The sequence below is a fragment of the Osmerus mordax genome (assembly GCF_038355195.1).
Source record: "Osmerus mordax isolate fOsmMor3 chromosome 6 unlocalized genomic scaffold, fOsmMor3.pri SUPER_6_unloc_2, whole genome shotgun sequence".
Taxonomy (NCBI): Eukaryota; Metazoa; Chordata; class Actinopteri; order Osmeriformes; family Osmeridae; genus Osmerus; species Osmerus mordax.
Genome location: NW_027120334.1, coordinates 23,428 through 43,698, shown reverse-complemented (window position 1 = coordinate 43,698; position 20,271 = coordinate 23,428). Strand labels below are relative to the sequence as shown.

General features: G+C 51.2%; 1 protein-coding gene across 1 annotated transcript in view; it reads right to left on the bottom strand.

Annotated features, from left to right (window-relative positions):
* Window positions 1-20,271, bottom strand: part of cdk14 (cyclin dependent kinase 14) — a gene marked incomplete at its 3' end in the record, with an annotated part of 53,465 nt that overhangs the window by 11,330 nt on the left and 21,864 nt on the right. Inside the window, exon 2 of the mRNA XM_067231672.1 lies at window positions 6,224-6,463. Coding sequence (XP_067087773.1) covers window positions 6,224-6,448 — 225 coding nt within the window. The remainder of the gene's footprint in view (window positions 1-6,223; window positions 6,464-20,271) is intronic.

Here is a 20,271-nt window from a genome sequence, read left to right as displayed (position 1 = left end):
AGCGACTTTAACAAAGGTTATCTCAGCCACGAACTCCCTAAATACAGACAATTCATCAAATGCCCAACCAGAGAAGAGAACACTCTGGATCACTGCTACACTACAGTCAGTAGAGCCTACCACGCCGTCCCTCGTGCAGCACTGGGTCACTCTGACCATACCATGGTCCATCTGATTCCTGCATACAGGCAGAAATTAAAGCTCTGTAAACCTGTTGTGAGGACATCAAAACAGTGGACCATATGGAGGATCTGCGGGCGTGCTTGGACTGTACTGACTGGGATATGTTCACGACTGCTACTAATAGTCTGGATGAACTCACAGAGGCTGTGACATCATACATCAGCTTCTGTGAGGACTGCTGTATACCAACACGCACCAGGGTGAGCTACAACAACGACAAACCCTGTTTCTCAGCAGAGCTCAGAAGGTTGAGGTCAGAGAAGGAGGAAGCTTTTAGGAGTGGGGATAGAGACAGATTCAAGGGGTCGAAGAACAGGTTTAGCAAGGCGGTGAGAGACGCTAAACGACTGTACTCAGAGAGACTGAAGCGCCAGTTCTCTGCTAACGACTCTGCTTCTGTCTGGAGAGGGCTCAGACAGATTAACAACTACAAGCCCAGAGCCACCCACTCCACTAACGACTCCCGCCTGGCCAACGACCTGAACGAGTTCTACTGTAGATTTGAAAGACAATTGGACTGTCCTGATCTACCCCCTCCCACCCAAGAGGCCTCCCCCTCCCCCCCTCTACAGTGACGACTCTCTCCATTCAGGAGAGTGAAGTTAACAGACTTTTAAAGAGGCAGAACCCCCTCAAAGCAGCTGGGCCGGACTCTGTCTCTCCTGCCACCCTCAAGCACTGCACTGACCAGCTGTCTCCGGTGTTTACCAACATCTTTAACACCTTCCTAGAGACATGCCATGTGCCAGCCTGTCTCAAGTCCTCCACCATCATCCCTGTGCCCAAAAAACCAAGGCCAACAGGACTCAATGACTACAGACCCGTCGCCCTGACCTCGTCGGTTATGAAGTCTATTGAGCGCCTTGTGCTGGCACACCTCAACTCCATCACCGACCCTTTCCTGGACCCACTGCAGTTTGCCTACAGAGCCAACAGGTCGGTGGATGACGCAGTTAACATGGCCCTCCACTTCACCCTACAGCACCTGGACTCCCCAGCATCCTACGCCAGGATCCTGTTTGTAGATTTCAGCTCTGCCTTCAACACCATCATCCACGCCCTGCTTCAGGACAAGCTCTCCCAGCTGAACGTGCCCGACTCCACCTGCAGGTGGATCAATGACTTCCTGTCTGACAGGAAGCAGTGCGTCAAGCTGGGAACACAAGGCTCTGACTCCCGGTCCATCAGCACCGGATCTCCTCAGGGCTGCGTCCTTTCCCCTCTGCTCTTCTCCCTGTACACCAACAGTTGCACCTCCAGTCATCCGTCTGTCAAACTTCTTAAGTTTGCGGACGACACCACCCTCATTGGGCTCATCTCTGACGGGGACGAGTCTGATTACAGGTGGGAAGCTGACAACCTGGTGACTTGGTGCAGCCAGAACAACTTACAGCTCAATGCTCTTAAGACAGTGGAGATGGTTGTGGACTTCAGGAAGAATACAGCCCCACTCACCCCCATCACCCTGTGCGACTCCCCAGTCAACACTGTGGAGTCCTTCCGCTGTCTGGGAACCATCCTCTCCCCAGACCTCAAGTGGGAACTGAACATCAGCTCCCTCACCAAGAAAGCACAACAGAGGATGTACTTCCTACGACAGCTGAAGAAATTCAACCTGCCAAAGACAATGATGGTGCACTTCTACACAGCCATCATTGAGTCCATCCTCACCTCTTCCATCATCATCTGGTACGCTGCTGCCACTGCCAAGGACAAAAGCAGACTGCAGCGTATCATCCGCACTGCTGAGAAGGTGATTGGCTGCAATCTGCCTACCCTCGAGGACCTGCACACCTCGAGGACCCTGAGGCGAGCGAGGAAGATTGTGGCCGACCCCTCCCACCCTGGCCACTCCCTGTTCCAGCTACTCCCCTCCGGCAGAAGGCTGCGGTCCATCAGGACCAAAACCTCACGCCATAAGAACAGTTTCTTTCCATCTGCTACTGGCCTCTTCAACAAGGCCAAGGACTCCCATTGACATGTCATTCATTATTTAACCCAGTATCTGATTGCACTATTGCACTATGTTGACCACTCATGCTGCTCATTCTTATTCTTATTCTTATTTTTATATATATTTTATTTTATATTTAAATTGTTTTATTCTTAGATTGTTTAGTTCTTAGGATTAGTTAAACTTCTGTACCTTTACTTAATTTAAGATTCATATGTTTAGTGTTTGCACCTCCCTGCCACAGTAAATTCCGTGTTTGTATAACATACATGACGAATAAACCGAATTCTGATTCTGATTCTAACCATACAAACCGAAAGCAACAAATCTTGGGGAACATAAGCTAGGTACCTAGCTAGGTAACAGCTACCTAGCATTAGCTAGGTAGCTGTTGTGGTCTGGTACAGTAGTAGAAGTAAGCAAGCTAGCGGTGTGTGATCTGGTACAATAGTAGAAGTTAGTTAGCTAGCGGTGTGTGGTCTGGCACAGTGCTAGAAGTAAGCTAGCTAGCAGTGTTCGGTCTGGTACAATAGTAGAAGTAAGCTAGCTAGCTGTGTGGGGTCTGGTACAGTAGTAGAAGTAAGCTAGCTAGCAGTGTGTGGTCTGGTACAGTAGTAGAAATAAGATAGCTAGTGTTGTGTGGTCTGGTAGAGTAGTAGAAATAAGCTAGCTAGCAGTGTTCGGTCTGGTACAATAGTAGAAGTAAGCTAGCTAGCTGTGTGGGGTCTGGTACAGTAGTAGAAGTAAGCTAGCTAGCAGTGTGTGGTCTGGTACAGTAGTAGAAATAAGATAGCTAGCGTTGTGTGGTCTGGTAGAGTAGTAGAAATAAGCTAGCTAGCGGTGTGTGGTCTGGTACAGTAGTAGAAATAAGATAGCTAGCGGTGTGTGGTCTGGTACAGTAGTAGAAGTATGGTAGCTAGCGGTGTGTGGTCTGGTACAGTAGTAGAAATAAGATAACTAGCGTTGTGTGGTCTGGTAGAGTAGTAGAAATAAGCTAGCTAGCGGTGTGTGGTCTGGTACAGTAGTAGAAGTAAGCTATCTAGCTGTGTGGGGTCTGGTACAGTAGTAGAAATAAGCTAGCTAGCGGTGTGTGGTCTGGTACAATGGTAGAAGTAAGCTAGCTAGCTGTGTGGGGTCTGGTACAGGAGTAGAAGTAAGCTAGCTAGCGGGGTGTGGTCTGGTACAGTAGTAGAAGTAAGCTAGCTAGCTGTGTGGGGTCTGGTACAGTAGTAGAAATAAGCTAGCTAGCGGTGTGTGGTCTGGTACAATGGTAGAAGTAAGCTAGCTAGCTGTGTGGGGTCTGGTACAGTAGTAGAAGTAAGCTAGCTAGCGGGGTGTGGTCTGGTACAGTAGTAGAAGTAAGCTAGCTAGCGGTGTGTGGTCTGGTACAATAGTAGAAGTTAGCTAGCCAGCGGTGTGTGGTCTGGTACAGTAGTAGAAATAAGATAGCTAGCGGTGTGTGGTCTGGTACAATAGTAGAAGTTAGCTAGCTAGCGGTGTGTGGTCTGGTACAGTAGTAGAAGTAAGCTAGCTAGCGGTGTGTGATCTGGTACAATAGTAGAAGTAAGCTAGCTAGCTGTGTGGGGTCTGGTACAGTAGTAGAAATAAGCTAGCTAGCGGTGTGTGGTCTGGTACAATGGTAGAAGTAAGCTAGCTAGCTGTGTGGGGTCTGGTACAATAGTAGAAGTTAGCTAGCTAGCGGTGTGTGGTCTGGTACAGTAGTAGAAGTAAGCTAGCTATCAGTGTGTGATCTGGTACAATAGTAGAAGTAAGCTAGCTAGCGGTGTGTGGTCTGGTACAGTAGTGCTAAACGATTGGCTGTTCATGCAGTGTGTCCGCAGGTAGAAGAAAACTGATTAAACAATAACTATGGTAAATACATCTCATCAACGTACCGCGGTACCAGTACTGGTATATCGTTTTATCGCCTAGCCCTCGAGGAGTGCTTTTCATACCTGTTCTACTTTCTCTGATTGAACTGCATCTGGTGAAGCCTGCTGTAGCTAAACACACACACACCCCTCCCTGCAGACACACTTACACACCCCCTTCCTACACACACACACACACACCCTCCTCTCCCCCCCCCACACTCACACAGCCACCCCTAAACACACACACATGCCCTGACACAAACACACACGCACCCTCCCCACACACACACACACACACACACACACACACACACACACACACACAGGAGCAGTGCCAAGCTGTGTGAAGAGTCTCGGGTATGGAGGAGTCCATCACGGCTTGATTGGGGCAGCACAGGTCATCCACACAGACAGGGGGAGCTGTCACAAGCCACCTCATTACACTGATTCACTGATTGAGGTGAGAGGCTCTTTCCCCAGAGTCACGAGGGGAAGTCACTGCTCCATCTCCTCTTAAGTGCCCTGGTTGGAGGGCTGGCTGGCTGGCTGGTTGGCTGGCTTGTCGTCTATCAGTGTGGCTGTCTGTCTGTTTGGCAGGCTGGTTGTCTGTCTGGATGCAATAGGTGCACTCACAGTTCATTTATTTCCTCTGAAGCCGCAATCAAATGGATTATATCTACATCCATTAGTTGGTACTTCAGCCATTTCCATAAGTCTTTTCTATGTGTGTGTGTGTGTGTGTGTGTGTGTGTGTGTGTGTGTGTAGAAGTGGAAGGTCACAGGCCAGGCTATCCTAGTGGGTCAGAGGTTAGATACAGCAGGGCAGTGTAATATGGCACAGCACTCACTCCCTTAAGACTCAACAGTATAGACCCAGACACAGCTGCACACACACACACACACAGTTACAAGGCTCCACATTGCTCTTCCTATGACAGAGTATGACACGGCAGTCCCTCGGGCATCACCCTCAATGCATGCTGGGAGATTCAGTACATAATGTCCTTCCTGTGGATCAGGAGACTAAGACCCACAGCTGTCAGTGTGTGTGTGTGTGTGTGTGTGTGTGTGTGTGTGTTCTGGGGGGCATTCTGGTGAACAGAAGGTTTAATTGGTGGATGGAGTGTGTGAGGTGGTCTATGCTGGTTGCTGAGGCCCGTGACTGTGCAGCAGAGCAGCACAGCATGTCATCCTCTGCCAGAGTGCTACTCCATGAAATGTTAATATGAGACCAGGACAGGAAGAGACATCACTAGCAACACACACACACACACACACACACTGGCAGGTAACTAATCAAGCACCATATTTCCCTAATATATCTAATTTGTGCGCACAATAAACACAACTTAACAAAGAATGTGATTGAAACCTGAATCTCATTTCCATGGTGAAGGAACTGTGTTGTGGGTAAACAAGCTCATCACCCCGGCTCTGAGAGGCGGACTGTGATTGGTGTTTGAGACAGGCAGAATGAGGTTCTGCTAGTTACACAACATGAGAACATGGGAATGACAGCAGAAAGCCTATCTGCTCACAGATGTTGTGTTAACAAGATGCACACACACACACAAAGATGCGTGTTTGACATGTGGAGTAGTCTGACAGGGTAAACGCACACATCCTCAGAGATAAATGATAATGTACAGTAACAGGGCAAAGAAAGACACACATACACAATAACACACTCAATTAGCATGCACAGTAACAGGATACACACACATACGCACACAGAGATATTAGCATGTACAGATTTCAGCATGTACACTAACACAACACACACACAGATTTTAGCATTAGCATGTGCGCTTCCAGGACACACACACAGATGTTAGCATTAGCAGGTGTGCTAACAGGGCCCACCCACAGATATTACATTTACATTTAGTCATTTAGCAGACGCTCTTATCCAGAGCGACTTGCAGTAAGTACAGGGACATGTAGGCAAGTAGGGTGAAGTGCCTTGCCCAAGGACACAACGTTGTTTGACTCAGCCGGGAATTGAACCAGCGACCTCCTGATTACTAGCCCGATTCTCTAACCGCTCAGCCACTTGACTCCCATATTAGCATTAGCGGGTGTGCTAACAGGACACACACACAGATGTTAGCATTAGCAGGTGTGCTAACAGGGCCCACACACAGATGTTAGCATTAGCAGGTGTGCTAACAGGACACACACACAGAGACACTCCCCGCCTGTCAGGACTCACAGAGCTGGGGCTGGAGTGCCGGCGTAGTTTGGGCGACTCCTTCCCGCTGGAGGAGCTCTTGGAGCTGATGCAGGTGTTGTTCTCCGAGTGGACCCTCTTCACCTGGCTGGCCGGCTTGTCGAACGTGTCGAAGCCGCTCTGCGTGCGCTGGACCTTCCTGTCCTCAGGGATGGTGGCTAGGGGCTTGATGACGGAGTCGCTTCCCTGGCAGCCGCGCGTGGACATCTTCGTGACACATATCTGAGGGGGGGATGCACAGAGAAACACAGGGAGAGCAAGAGAGAGAGAGACGAAGGGAGGGAGAGAGATAGAGAGGGAGGGAGAGAGAGGGGGAGAGGGATACAAAGAGAGAGAGAGGGGGAGAGGAAGATAAAGGGAAGAGAAAAAGAAAGTGAGATACCTTGCATTAATCGATGTTTGGCCCCAAAAAACCTCCCTCCCTCCATCCTTCCTCTACTCGAACTACAAGCATCTTTTCATCTCGCTATCGGTATGGATGTCTCCTTCCCTGTGGAGTCTCTGATAGGATGAGAGTTCCTTCATCTCCATGTCTCTGATCAAAACAGCTCCAGTCTCCTCACTTTCAACGCTCCCTCACAGCCTCCCTCCCTCCCCCCCCCCCCACACACACACACACACACACTTCCTCACCTACAGGCTCCTGTCCATTCTTACAGTAGACAAATGCACACACTGGACACAAAAGTCAGGCGGCGTGTCGTGTTGTGCCCCCCCCCCCCCCCCCCCCCCCCCTACCAGATTAAATATTCAGTCCACGACTCTCCGGTCCCAGCCTCTCTAATCACTCGGCTCTCCAGCATGGAGGGAGTCACCTTGCAGAGCGCGGCCAGCTAGGTTTACCCCGGCCCGCTTCCTAACGCGCGCTGGAACTTTTCCACACACAAGCGACTGTGGGGCCTATGTGGTCTGTGTGGCCTGTGTGGTCTGTGTGGTGGTCTGTGTGGTCTGTGTGGTCTGTGTGGTCTGTGTGGCCTGTGTGGTCTGTGTGGTCTGTGTGGGAGTCAGGTGGCTGAGCGGTGAGGGAGTCGGGCTAGTAATCCGAAGGTCGCCGGTTCGATTCCCGGTCATGCCAACTGACGTTGTGTCCTTGGGCAAGGCACTTCACCCTACTTGCCTCGGGGGAATGTCCCTGTACTTACTGTAAGTCGCTCTGGATAAGAGCGTCTGCAAAAAAAAAAAAAAAAAGACTAAATGTGGTCTGGGTGGTCTGTGTGGTCTGTGTGGTCTGTGTGGTCTGTGTGGTCTGTGTGGTCTGTGTGGTGGTCTGTGTGGTCTGTGTGGTCTGTGTGGTGGTCTGTGTGGTGGTCTGTGTGGTCTGTGTGGTGGTCTGTGTGGTGGTCTGGGTGGTCTGTGTGGTGGTCTGTGTGGTGGTCTGTGTGGTGGTCTGTGTGGTGGTCTGGGTGGTCTGTGTGGTGGTCTGTGTGGTGGTCTGGGTGGTCTGTGTGGTGGTCTGTGTGGTGGTCTGTGTGGTGGCCTGTCTGCTCTGGTGTCTGCTGGTGGTGGGGGGGGCGGCGAGGCGGGAGGTCAGGCAAAGGGAAAGCGACGCCGGCGTCTCTCGTTTCCGCTCCGTGCGGACGGGCCTCTGTCAGAAACACGGGTTGTGTGCCGTATCCATGGCAACCGTGCGTGTGTGCGTCTGTATGTGTGTGTATGTTGGTCTGTGTGTGTATGTGTGTGTGTATCTAACACCCTCACGGCTGGTGTGTGTATGTGTGTGTGTGTGTCTAACACCCTCACGGCTGGTGTCAGGTCAGAGGGAGCCCAGACACTACTAGTCTCTAACAGACACAGACGTGAAAACAAGACCTCCACAGGAGGAACTGACAACACCCCACTAACGAGCCACTCTACCCTTCAGACTAGAAAATAAGAAGAAAGATTCTACCCTTCAGACTAGAAAAGAAGAAGAAAGATTCTACCCTTCAGACTAGAGAAAAAGAAAGATTCTATCCTTCAGACTAGAGAAGAAGATTCTACCCTTGAGACTAGAGAAGAAGAAAGATTCTACTCTTCAGACTAGAGAAGAAGAAAGATTCTACCCTTCAGACTAGAGAAGAAGAAAGATTATACCTTTCAGACTAGAGAAGAAGAAAGATTCTACCCTTCAGACTAGAGAAGAAGAAAGATTCTACCTTTCAGACTAGAGGAGAAGAAAGATTCTACCCTTCAGACTAGAGAAGAAGAAATATTCTACATTTCAGACTAGAGAAGAAGAAAGATTCTACCCTTCAGACTAGAGAAGAAGAAAGATTCTACCCTTCAGACTAGAGAAGAAGAAAGATTATACCCTTCAGACTAGAGAAGAAGATTCTACCTTTCAGACTAGAGAAGGAGAAGAAAGATTATACCCTTCAGACTAGAGAAGAAGAAAGATTCTACCTTTCAGACTAGAGAAGGAGAAGAAAGATTCTACCCTTCAGACTAGAGAAGAAGAAATATTCTACCTTTCAGACTAGAGAAGAAGAAAGATTCTACCCTTCAGACTAGAGGAGAAGAAAGATTCTACCCTTCAGACTAGAGAAGGAGAAGAAATATTCTACCCTTCAGACTAGAGAAGAAGAAAAATTCTACCCTTCAGACTAGAGAAGAAGAAAAATTCTACCCTTCAGACTAGAGAAGAAGAAAGATTCTACCTTTCAGACTAGAGAAGGAGAAGAAAGATTCTACCCTTCAGACTAGAGAAGAAGAAAGATTCTACCCTTTCAGACTAGAGAAGGAGAAGAAAGATTCTACCCTTCAGACTAGAGAAGAAGAAAGATTCTACCTTTCAGACTAGAGAAGAAGAAAGATTCTACCCTTCAGACTAGAGAAGAAGAAAAATTCTACCCTTCAGACTAGAGAAGAAGAAAGATTCTACCTTTCAGACTAGAGAAGGAGAAGAAAGATTCTACCCTTCAGACTAGAGAAGAAGAAAGATTCTACCCTTCAGACTAGCGGAGAAGAAAGATTCTACCCTTCAGACTAGAGGAGAAGAAAGATTCTACCCTTCAGACTAGAGAAGGAGAAGAAAGATTCTACCCTGCAGACTAGAGAAGGAGAAGAAAGATTCTACCCTTCAGACTAGAGAAGAAGAAAGATTCTACCCTTCAGACTAGAGAAGAAGAAAGATTCTACCCTTCAGACTACAGGAAGAGAAAAACTTAGGAGGCCGCTCCATGCCCAGGGTAATGTCATCTCACACTGATGGAAACGCACACATACACATACAGACACACAGACACACACACACACACAGAGACGCATTGGACACACATATCCACGCACACACACAGAGTATTTGTCCACACATGACTGAGTACACACAGACACACAAACACACACTGTATGTTCACGCATGTATGAGTACACGCAGAGCCTTCTTGTAGACATGGACAAACATAGCCACAGTAAGGGCCATCATCCTCGCTCAGTCTCCATGGAGAAGACGTGTGTAAACAAACAAGTCTTTTGCACGCTATGTCTAAGTCCTGCATCCTATATCCTACATCATGCATCATACATCCAAACCTCTGTATCCTACATGCTATATCATGCATTCTGAATCCTTTATCCTACATCCTGTATAATGCATCCTATATCCTACATCATGCATCACACATCCTAACTCATGTATCCTACATGCTATATCATGCATCCTGCATCCTATATCCTACACCGAGACAGCGAGAGAGAGAAAAAAAGAGAGAAAGAGAGACAGAGACTGAGAGAGAGACAGAGAGAAAGTGTGAAAGAAACAGAGAGAGACATAAAGAGAAAAAGAGAGAGAAAGTGAGAGACAGCGACAGAGAGAGAGAGATGCTTGACCTTGTATAAACCCCACCTGCCAGGCACCCACACAGACAAGACAAGGAGGAGAGGGAGGAGGGAGGAGAGGGAGGAGAGAGGAGAGGGAGGAGAGAGGAGAGGGAGGAGAGAGGAGAGAGGAGAGGGAGGAGAGAGGAGAGGGAGGAGAGAGGGAGGAGAGAGGTGAGGGAGGGAGGAGAGAGAAGTGAGGGAGGAGAGAGGAGAGGGAGGAGAGAGGTGAGGGAGGGAGGAGAGAGAGGTGAGGGAGGAGAGAGGAGAGGGAGGAGAGAGGTGAGGGAGGAGAGAAAGGGAGAGGGAGGGAGGAGAGAGAGGTGAGGGAGGAGAGAGAGCCATTACGATGGGGGAGAGGGGGGGAGAGGGGGGGTTGGTGTCCTGGGCAGTTGGCAGCAGCTGAGTGCTTCATGATGACATCAGCGTGAGTGATTTTCACAACCAAACACACGTCTCTGGAGGAGAGTGATGTTCACAACCACACACGTCTCTGGAGGAGGGTGATGTTCACAACCACACACACGTCTCTGGAGGAGGGTGATGTTCACAACCACACACACGTCTCTGGAGGAGGGTAATGTTCACAACCACACATACGTCTCTGGAGGAGGGTGATGTTCGCAACCACACACACGTCTCTGGAGGAGGGTGATGTTCACAACCACATACACGTCTCTGGAGGAGGGTGATGTTCACAACCACACACACGTCTCTGGAGGAGAGTGATGTTCACAACCACACACGTCTCTGGAGGAGGGTGATGTTCACAACCACACACACGTCTCTGGAGGAGGGTGATGTTCACAACCACACACGTCTCTGGAGGAGTGTTCTCCTTTCCAAGCCTTGTTAACCCCCCTTCCCCCCACCGCTCATCACCCCCAACACTGGGTTCAACTCAGTTCCTCTCCCAGCCCTGTTAACTCAGGAACCTCACCACCCCCAACACTGGGTTAAATGCACATCCTATCCCAGCCTTGTTAAGTCAGCCACCCTCACTACCCCCCCCCCCCCCCCCCCCCCCCCACCCCCCACCCCCCCCCGGAGTATCTCACTTCCTGTCCCGTGCAGACAAAGGCCCTGTCAGCCTGCCCGGATCACTCTCAGTTCTGAGAAAGGAGATGGTGAGGCGATACGCCGAGTGGAAAACAATACCTCATCCTCCTCTCCTCCTCCTCCTCTCCTCGCTCGCTATCTACGGCACAGGCTATTGTGTTGGAGGTGATTGGCTGCAGGGCAGGGGGGCGGGGCAGGGGGGCGGGGCAGGTGCGAGTGGGGGGCTTGTCGGTGCTAACTTGGCAGCATCTTTCACAACTTCTATTGTTGGAGAGCTCCCTGCCGCGGTGTGGCTTTCACATGTCACGGCACTGACACCTCCACAAGGCAACGCCTAGAGCTGAAGGAGACACTGCTGGAGAGGCACGGAGGGAGGGAGGGAGGGATAAAGATGGATGGAGGTAGGCAGATAGATGGAGAGCGGGATGGATGGAGGGATAGACAGAGGGAACCTGGAACAGGGTCAGGTCATAGTGTAAACCTACATGAGGGTAGATCTATCTCACCAGGAACAGGATTCAACAGCCCTCTACCCTGACAGTCAATAGTATCATTGCAGAAATTGTTTTTAGATTCAATCCCAAATAACTTAGTTCCCAACCAGGGGATTAACATAATTCCTGCTGTAGCTACCGCGGTAATTGGTAATGTAAGAGTTAATTATTCCAGTATAAATAGCTAAACCCATGCTTATGTTCATGCTCATCCCTCCTGGAGAGTGGTGAGCTACCAAGCCCTGAGTTATGTGGATGACTGTCTGCTCACTTGCTAATTAGCATCAACGGCGGAACAAGACATACACATGTCCGTCCTCCCGCCCACTTCTGGCCTCGTTACCGGAGATGAAACACTCTCTCAGAAGATGCTAGACCACGGCGGTTACAAGATCAAGGAGGACACACTGCATTTCTGTTGATGTAGGGTCTGAACTGTTCTGTGTGGTTGGGGTCTTTTAAGAGTGAGAGTGAGAGAGCTGGAGAAGTTGTGATCGTGAGATGACAAGGGTGACCCTAGCCCTGCCTACACACTCCAGTCTGCCCTAACCTAGCCCTGCCTACACACTCCAGTCTTCCCTAACCTAGCCCTGCCTACACACTCCAGTCTGCCCTAACCTAGCCCTGCATAGAACACTCCAGTCTGCCCTAACCTAGCCCTGCCTACACACTCCAGTCTGCCCTAACCTAGCCCTGCCTACACACTCCAGTCTGCCCTAACCTAGCCCTGCCTACACACTCCAGTCTGCCCTAACCTAGCCCTGCCTACACACTCCAGTCTGCCCTAACCTAGCCCTGCATAGAACACTCCAGTCTGCCCTAACCTAGCCCTGCCTACACACTCCAGTCTGCCCTAAACTAGCCCTGCCTTGAACACTCCAGTCTGCCCTAACCTAGCCCTGCCTACACACTCCAGTCTGCCCTAACCTAGCCCTGCCTAGAACACTCCAGTCTGCCCTAACCTAGCCTTGCCTTGAACACTCCAGTCTGCCCTAACCTAGCCCTGCATAGAACACTCCAGTCTGCCCTAACCTAGCCCTGCCTTGAACATTCCAGTCTGCCCTAACCTAGCCCTGCCTTGAACACTCCAGTCTGCCCTAACCTAGCCCTGCATAGAACACTCCAGTCTGCCCTAACCTAGCCCTGCATAGAACACTCCAGTCTGCCCTAACCTAGCCCTGCCTACACACTCCAGTCTGCCCTAACCTAGCCCTGTCTAGAACACTCCAGTCTGCCCTAACCTAGCCCTGCATAGAACACTCCAGTCTGCCCTAACCTAGCCCTGCATAGAACACTCCAGTCTGCCCTAAACTAGCCCTGCCTAGAACACTCCAGTCTACCCTAACCTAGCCCTGCATAGAACACTCCAGTCTGCCCTAACCTAGCCCTGCCTACACACTCCAGTCTGCCCTAACCTAGCCCTGCCTTGAACACTCCAGTCTGCCCTAACCTAGCCCTGCCTACACACTCCAGTCTGCCCTAACCTAGCCCTGCCTACACACTCCAGTCTGCCCTAACCTAGCCCTGCATAGAACACTCCAGTCTGCCCTAACCTAGCCCTGCCTTGAACACTCCAGTCTGCCCTAATCTAGCCCTGCCTAGAACACTCCAGTCTGCCCTAAACTAGCCCTGCCTAGAACACTCCAGTCTGCCCTAACCTAGCCCTGCCTAGAACACTCCAGTCTTCCCTAACCTAGCCCTGCATAGAACACTCCAGTCTGCCCTAACCTAGCCCTGCCTAGAACACTCCAGTCTGCCCTAACCTAGCCCTGCATAGAACACTCCAGTCTGCCCTAACCTAGCCCTGCCTACACACTCCAGTCTGCCCTAACCTAGCCCTGCCTAGAACACTCCAGTCTGCCCTAACCTAGCCCTGCCTACACACTCCAGTCTGCCCTAACCTAGCCCTGCATAGAACACTCCAGTCTGCCCTAACCTAGCCCTGTCTACACACTCCAGTCTGCCCTAACCTAGCCCTGCCTTGAACACTCCAGTCTGCCCTAATCTAGCCCTGCCTAGAACACTCCAGTCTGCCCTAACCTAGCCCTGGCTAGAACACTCCAGTCTGCCCTAATCTAGCCCTGCCTGGCCTAGCCCACTCCGGTCCGGCCTGCTCCAGTGCAGATGCAGTGGTGCACAGAGAATGAAACCTGACCTGGACCACAGAGCAGTACATAAAACATGGTAATCTGCAGAGAGAAAGCCAGGTACAAACTGAGCCATGAACCAGGCCTTGACCAGGAAGCCCTAGTGTTCAGTCAGGGTCAGGTCAGTGGTCAACCCGGCTCCAGGGCCAAGCTGCTGTTCACATACAGGCTCTCACAGTATGAATGCTGATTTGAAATGAGCTCCAGCCCTATGGAACCTAGGCTAGTCTATTTAAGATGAACCCAGCCTAGCCTAGATTAGCCCAATGCAGCCTACCCTAGCCTAGCCAAACTCAGGCTTTTTTAGCCCACTCCAGGCTAGCCTAGCCTAACTTAACCTAGCCTAGGGTAGCCCACCCCAATTTAGCCTAACCTAGCCTAGCATAGGCAAACCTAGCCTAGCTCAGGCTAACACCCAGCCTACCCAGTTTACTGAGCCTCAGAGAGAAGGGGGGGCCCTAATGGGAGTCAGGTGGCTGAGCGGTTAGGGAATCAGGCTAGTAATCAGATGGTTGCCGGTTTGATTCCGGGCTGTGCGAAATTACGTTGTGTCCTTGGGCAAGGCACTTCACCCTACTTGCCTCGGGGTGAATGTCCCTGTACTTACTGTAAGTCGCTCTGGATAAGAGCGCCTGCTAAATGACTTAATGTAAATGTAAAGGTATCAGTTCCACATAATGATGCTGGGCCTGAGGCTCTAAGTGGAAGCCCTTCATACATTAGATCACTGCCAGATGAATAGCCTTCACTCAAGCTAAATGTGTGGCTCTCTCCTCCCTCGCTCTCAGTATACCTCTTTCTGTATCTCTCTCTCGCTCGCTCTCTCTCTTTTTCCATCGCTTTCTCTTTCCATCTCTGCCTCTCTATTTGTCTCTTTCCCTCCATTTGTCCCTCTCTGGTCTCTCTGTTCTCTCTTAACTCTCTGTCTGTCTCTGTGTCTCTGTCTCTCTCTCTCTCTCTCAGCATAAACAAGGTGAATGTCTGGCTAGCGTGGTATCATGATGAGTGAGGCTCTACACCCGACGACCGTGGCAGTCAGTGAGCTCTCACAGCGCCTGGAACGCAGTAACGCTTCATCCAGGAGCGTGGATGTGAAGTGACCCTCCCAGCACCACCCCGCCCCGTCACAGAAAGCTCTTCAGCAGATCCAGGCACCTGTGAGTCCCCTTGGCCCTGGGAAGGTCTTACTGGGTCACAGGGTATTCTCACATCAAGGTAGGAGCGCATGGGCATCAACAACACCTGACAGTGTAAGATATGCATCAACAAACATCACAAAAATGTGTGCGTGTGTGAAGAAACAACTAGCATGTGTCATTAGACCAAGGGGAAGGCGAGTGGGCCGTGGTTGACAGTAGAACAGACACAGCTGGTACATCATGGCCGCCTGGTTCCAAACCACCTTCCCTACGTTCAGCTGGGTTGGACCCCAGTTGCTGGTGCGCTGAGAAGGGAACACAGACCCTGGCTGAGATGTCAACACTGAGGGGGCTTATCCTGGGCCTGGCTGGGAAGACATGGAAGAACTTATCTACAGACTAGGACCACATCCTGTCTAGTCAACATCCATCTACTGACTCACCTGACTCCTTCACCTATCTCTTTTCTCTCCCCACCTCCCTCCCTCCCTCTCTCCCCACACTTCCTTTCCCTTCATCCTTCTCTCCCTCCTCTTCCTCCATCTCTCTTCCTCTCTCCCTCCCGTGTGGAGAGTGGGGGCGATGAGCAGCCTCTGGGAAATCTTCCGGTAACATCTCCCTGTACTCAGGGCCACAGGACCATTAACAAAAGCTGCGTTGTCATGGAATTTGAATTTATCAAGTTACCTGAAACAGAGTGTTCGTTTTTGGCGTGGTTATTTTTGGCTATGCACGAGGCTGTTTGCCAAAGGTTCATGTTTTCGCATTTCGCCTGACCCAATAAAATAATGTTGCTTCGCGCTGAGTAGGAATGCTCCCTTTTAAACCCTTTCTACTGACTTTGAACATCTCTCTCAAATCTTTTTTTCTTCCGATGTTCGTTTTTCTTCCTAGTCTCTCTCCTCTCCTCCTTACTCTACCTCCTCCTCCCCCAGGGGTGACACTGCCAGTCCCCAGGGAAGGAAGCCAGGCAGAGAGAGAGGAGAGGGAGACAGGGAGAGAGAGAGGAGAGGGAGAGAGGAGAGGGAGAGGAGAGGGAGAGAGGAGAGGGAGAGAGAGAGAGGAGAGAGAGAGAGAGAGGGAGAGAGAGAGAGGAGAGGGAGACAGGGAGAGAGAGAGGAGAGGGAGAGAGGAGAGGGAGAGAGAGAGAGGAGAGGGAGAGAGAGAGGGAGAGAGAGAGAGGAGAGGGAGACAGGGAGAGAGAGAGGAGAGGGAGAGAGAGACAAGGAAAGAGAGAGACAGGGAGACAGGCAGAGAGGGAGAAAGAGAGAGAGACATGGAGAGAGGGAGGGACAGAGAAGGAGGGAGAGACAGGGATAGAGACAGGGAAATACAAGGAGGGAGAGAGAGAGACAGGGAGAGACAGGGAGAGAGGGAGAAAGAGTGCTACACCACTACACAGCTGTCTCTGTTAGCTGAGACATTGTATGCCAGACGGAGGGAAGGCGGGAGAAGAGGAATGACAGAAAACAGCGTGACTGAGAGAAAGAGAGAGTAAGACAGAGAGTGAAAGACAGGGAGAGGTGGAAAGATAGAGAGACATAGAGAGAGAAACCGAGGGAGAGAGTAGTAGATTATCTCTGCAGACTCGCTGTTTGCAAACAGCAGATGAGGCCATTAACAGGCAGCCCTTACACACACCTTCCTTCTAACTCTCCCTTCATTCATCCCCCCATCCCTCCCTCGCTCCATCCTCCACAATCAGACACAGCTAGTCTCAGGTGGGCCGGTAGTGAGCTAGCACACACACACACATCACGCTGCACACACACACACATCACGCTGCACACACACACATCACGCTGCACACACACACCCACATCACGCTGCACACACACACACACATCACGCTGCACACACACACACACACACATACACATTCAACGCTGATCCTGTCAGACATGCTCTAGATACAACGTCAACATGCTTATCCCATGTACAGTAGCGTGTGTTCGGCATGTGTCTGGGGATTTCTGTTCCCGCTCAATCACATCACGCACACAAACATACGCGCGCGCAAGCGGGCATTCACAGCTGCACCTGGAGCGAGCGAGGGAGGGAGGGATGCAGGAAATAAGAGCTAATGTCAGTCTTCTTCTTACCTTATAGCAGGAAGCCACTATGGAACAGACAGCGCAGTCATACTAATCACTCTGCCTGCAAAACCTGCTCAAAACATCCCTCTCTCTCCCTCTCTATATCTCTCCCTCTCTCACACTCACTCCCTCCCTCCCTCACATTCTCTCCCTCTCACCGCACTAACAGGCTGGGAGCAATGAGATCGTACCAGGAGCCGGGAGGAGGTGGGGGGAGTGAGGGGAGGTAAAATCCGAGAGGAGGGAGAGCTTGAAGCCCTCGCTCTCTCCAAGCCCTGACTTGGGGAGCGTTGGGATGGTGTCGCGGGGCAGCAGGCGGGCGAGAGGGGCTCTCCCGGAGGGGCGTCAGCGATCCCTCCGGCCCAGCGGCCCCCGCATCGCAGCAGAGATGGTACGGCCCTCTGAGTTTGAGGAAGCAGTTTGTGGTAGTGGAGTCTGCAGCGACAGAGCTGGCGTTACTGACGGTGACTGTGTGTGTTTCTGTGTGTGTGAGCGTGTATGTGTGTGTGAGCTGTAGTAGAGTGTCTCATCTAGTTCTTCTGCATCATGGCCACTGTTTTGTCCGTCGTGGAGTTCCATACCAGTGGAATACAAATGCAGCCACACTTACACACTGACACACAATAGCAAGACGATTGAATTTCCTTTGGGATTTATGAAGTGATTTTAAGATAATAACACGTACGTGTGCAGCTAGGCTTAACTGTGTGTGTGTGTGTGTGTGTGTGCGTGTGTGTAGCTAGGCTTAACTGTGTGTGTGTGTGTTACCAAGATGGACTAGGGCAGGCTACTCTATGAAGACTAAGCCAAAAACAATTGATTATCTTTCTACCCCCCCCCCCCCGCCTCCCTCCCTGCCTCCCTCCCTGCCTCCCTCCCTGCCTCCCTCTCTGCCTCCCTCTCTGCCTCCCTCCCTGCCTGTCTTGCAGCACTAGGATGTAACTTGACCCCCTGGCCCCACCCTACCCTGTCCATTAGCTGCTAGGATACGTAGAATCCACTGCAATATGAGTTAGTTCCCTGGAGGGACTACAAGCATGGCAGCTGCTCCCATCTAAGGGGGTTAGCTTTGCTGCTCATTAGCTCAGCCTGGAAGGACTACAAACATGGCAGCCGTTGTCAGCTATAAATGAAACAAACACAAGTATTTGTGTTAATTACCCTGCTGAATTTTGAAAGACATTTTGCATGTGGTGGGCATTGACCAAAATGTTTTGACACACCACGGTCAGTAAAAACCTCTCTTTCTCTCCCTCTCTCTCTCCCTCCCACCACTCCCACATCTCTCTCTGTCTCTCTCTGTCTCTCTCTCTCTCTCTCTCTCTCTCTCTCTGTCTCTCCCTCGTGGGTGACCTTGACAGACAAGCCAGTTGCCACAGTAACAGGAGTGTGTCTGTTGTGTTTAGGGGTCTCCACACACACCTGAGGCCGAAAGCATGACACACACACACACACACACACACAGACACACACAGACACACACACACACACACACACACACACAGACACACACAGACACACACAGACACACACACACACACACACACACACAGACACACACAGACACACACAGACACACACACACAGCCACACACAGACACACACACACACACAGACACACACAGACACACACACACACAGACACACACAGACACACACAGACACACACAGACAGCCACACACAGACACAGACACACACACACACAGACACACACACACACACACACACACACAGACACACACAGACACACACAGACACACACACACACACACACACACACAGACACACACAGACACACACAGACACACACACACAGCCACACACAGACACACACACACACACACACAGACACACACAGACACACACACACACAGACACACACAGACAGCCACAGACAGCCACACACAGACACACACAGACACACACACACACAGACACACACACACACACACACACACACAGACACACACACACACACACACACACACACACACACACACACACAGACACACACACACAGCCACACACAGACACACACAGACACACACAGACACACACAGACACACACACACAGACACACAATGCCTGTGTGACAGTTAGGATGCTTGTCCTGGCTCAGGGGGAAATGGATGGGCCATCATTTACAACATGCTCTGGTAAAATGGTTATTTGCATGTTAATGGGATCTTAATCCATGACCGTACTGTGACACTGTCTGGGCGAGGCTGTGGAACACACACACACATGTATACACACACACACACACACGTACACACACACGTACACACACACACACGTCCAGCGTGTTGGAAGGCGCTAGTCTGTGAGTAAAGAATAGCAACAGAGCAGAAGGTTCTGGGTCATGTATTATTCAGACCTGCACACACACACAGGACACCCTCCCTGCCACACACACACACACACACACACGCACACAGGACACCCTCCCTGCCACACACGCACACAGGACACCCTCCCTGCCACACACACACACACACACACACACACACAGGACACCCTCCCTGCCACACACACACACACAGGACACCCTCCCTGCCACACACACACACACACACAGGACAACCTCCCTGCCACACACACACACACACAGGACACCCTCCATGCCACACACACACACACACACACAGGACACCCTCCCTGCCACACACACACACACACACGCACTCAGGACACCCTCCCTGCCACACACACACACAGGACACCCTCCCTGCCACACACACACACACAGGACACCCTCCATGCCACACACACACACACACACACAGGACACCCTCCCTGCCACACACACACACACACACAGGACACCCTCCATGCCACACACACACACACACACACAGGACACCCTCCATACCACACACACACACACGCAGGACACCCTCCATGCCACACACACACACACACAGGACACCCTCCCTGCCACACACACACACACGCAGGACACCCTCCATGCCACACACACACACACACACACAAACACACAGGACACCCTCCATGCCACACACACACACACACAGGACACCCTCCCTGCCACACACACACACAGCATGGCAGCAGGGCTGCTGAAGGGATGATGAAGAACAGAGCAGGAGAGAGAAGGAGAGGAGGATGTAGAGGACAGGACAGGAGGAGAGGAGGAGAAGACAGGAGAGGAGGATGTAGGGAGAGAGAAGGGGCGGAGAGGAGAGGACAAGAGGAGAGGTGGAGAGGAGGAGAGGAGGAGAGGAGGATGTAGAGGACAGGACAGGAGGAGAGGAGGAGAAGACAGGAAAGGAGGATGT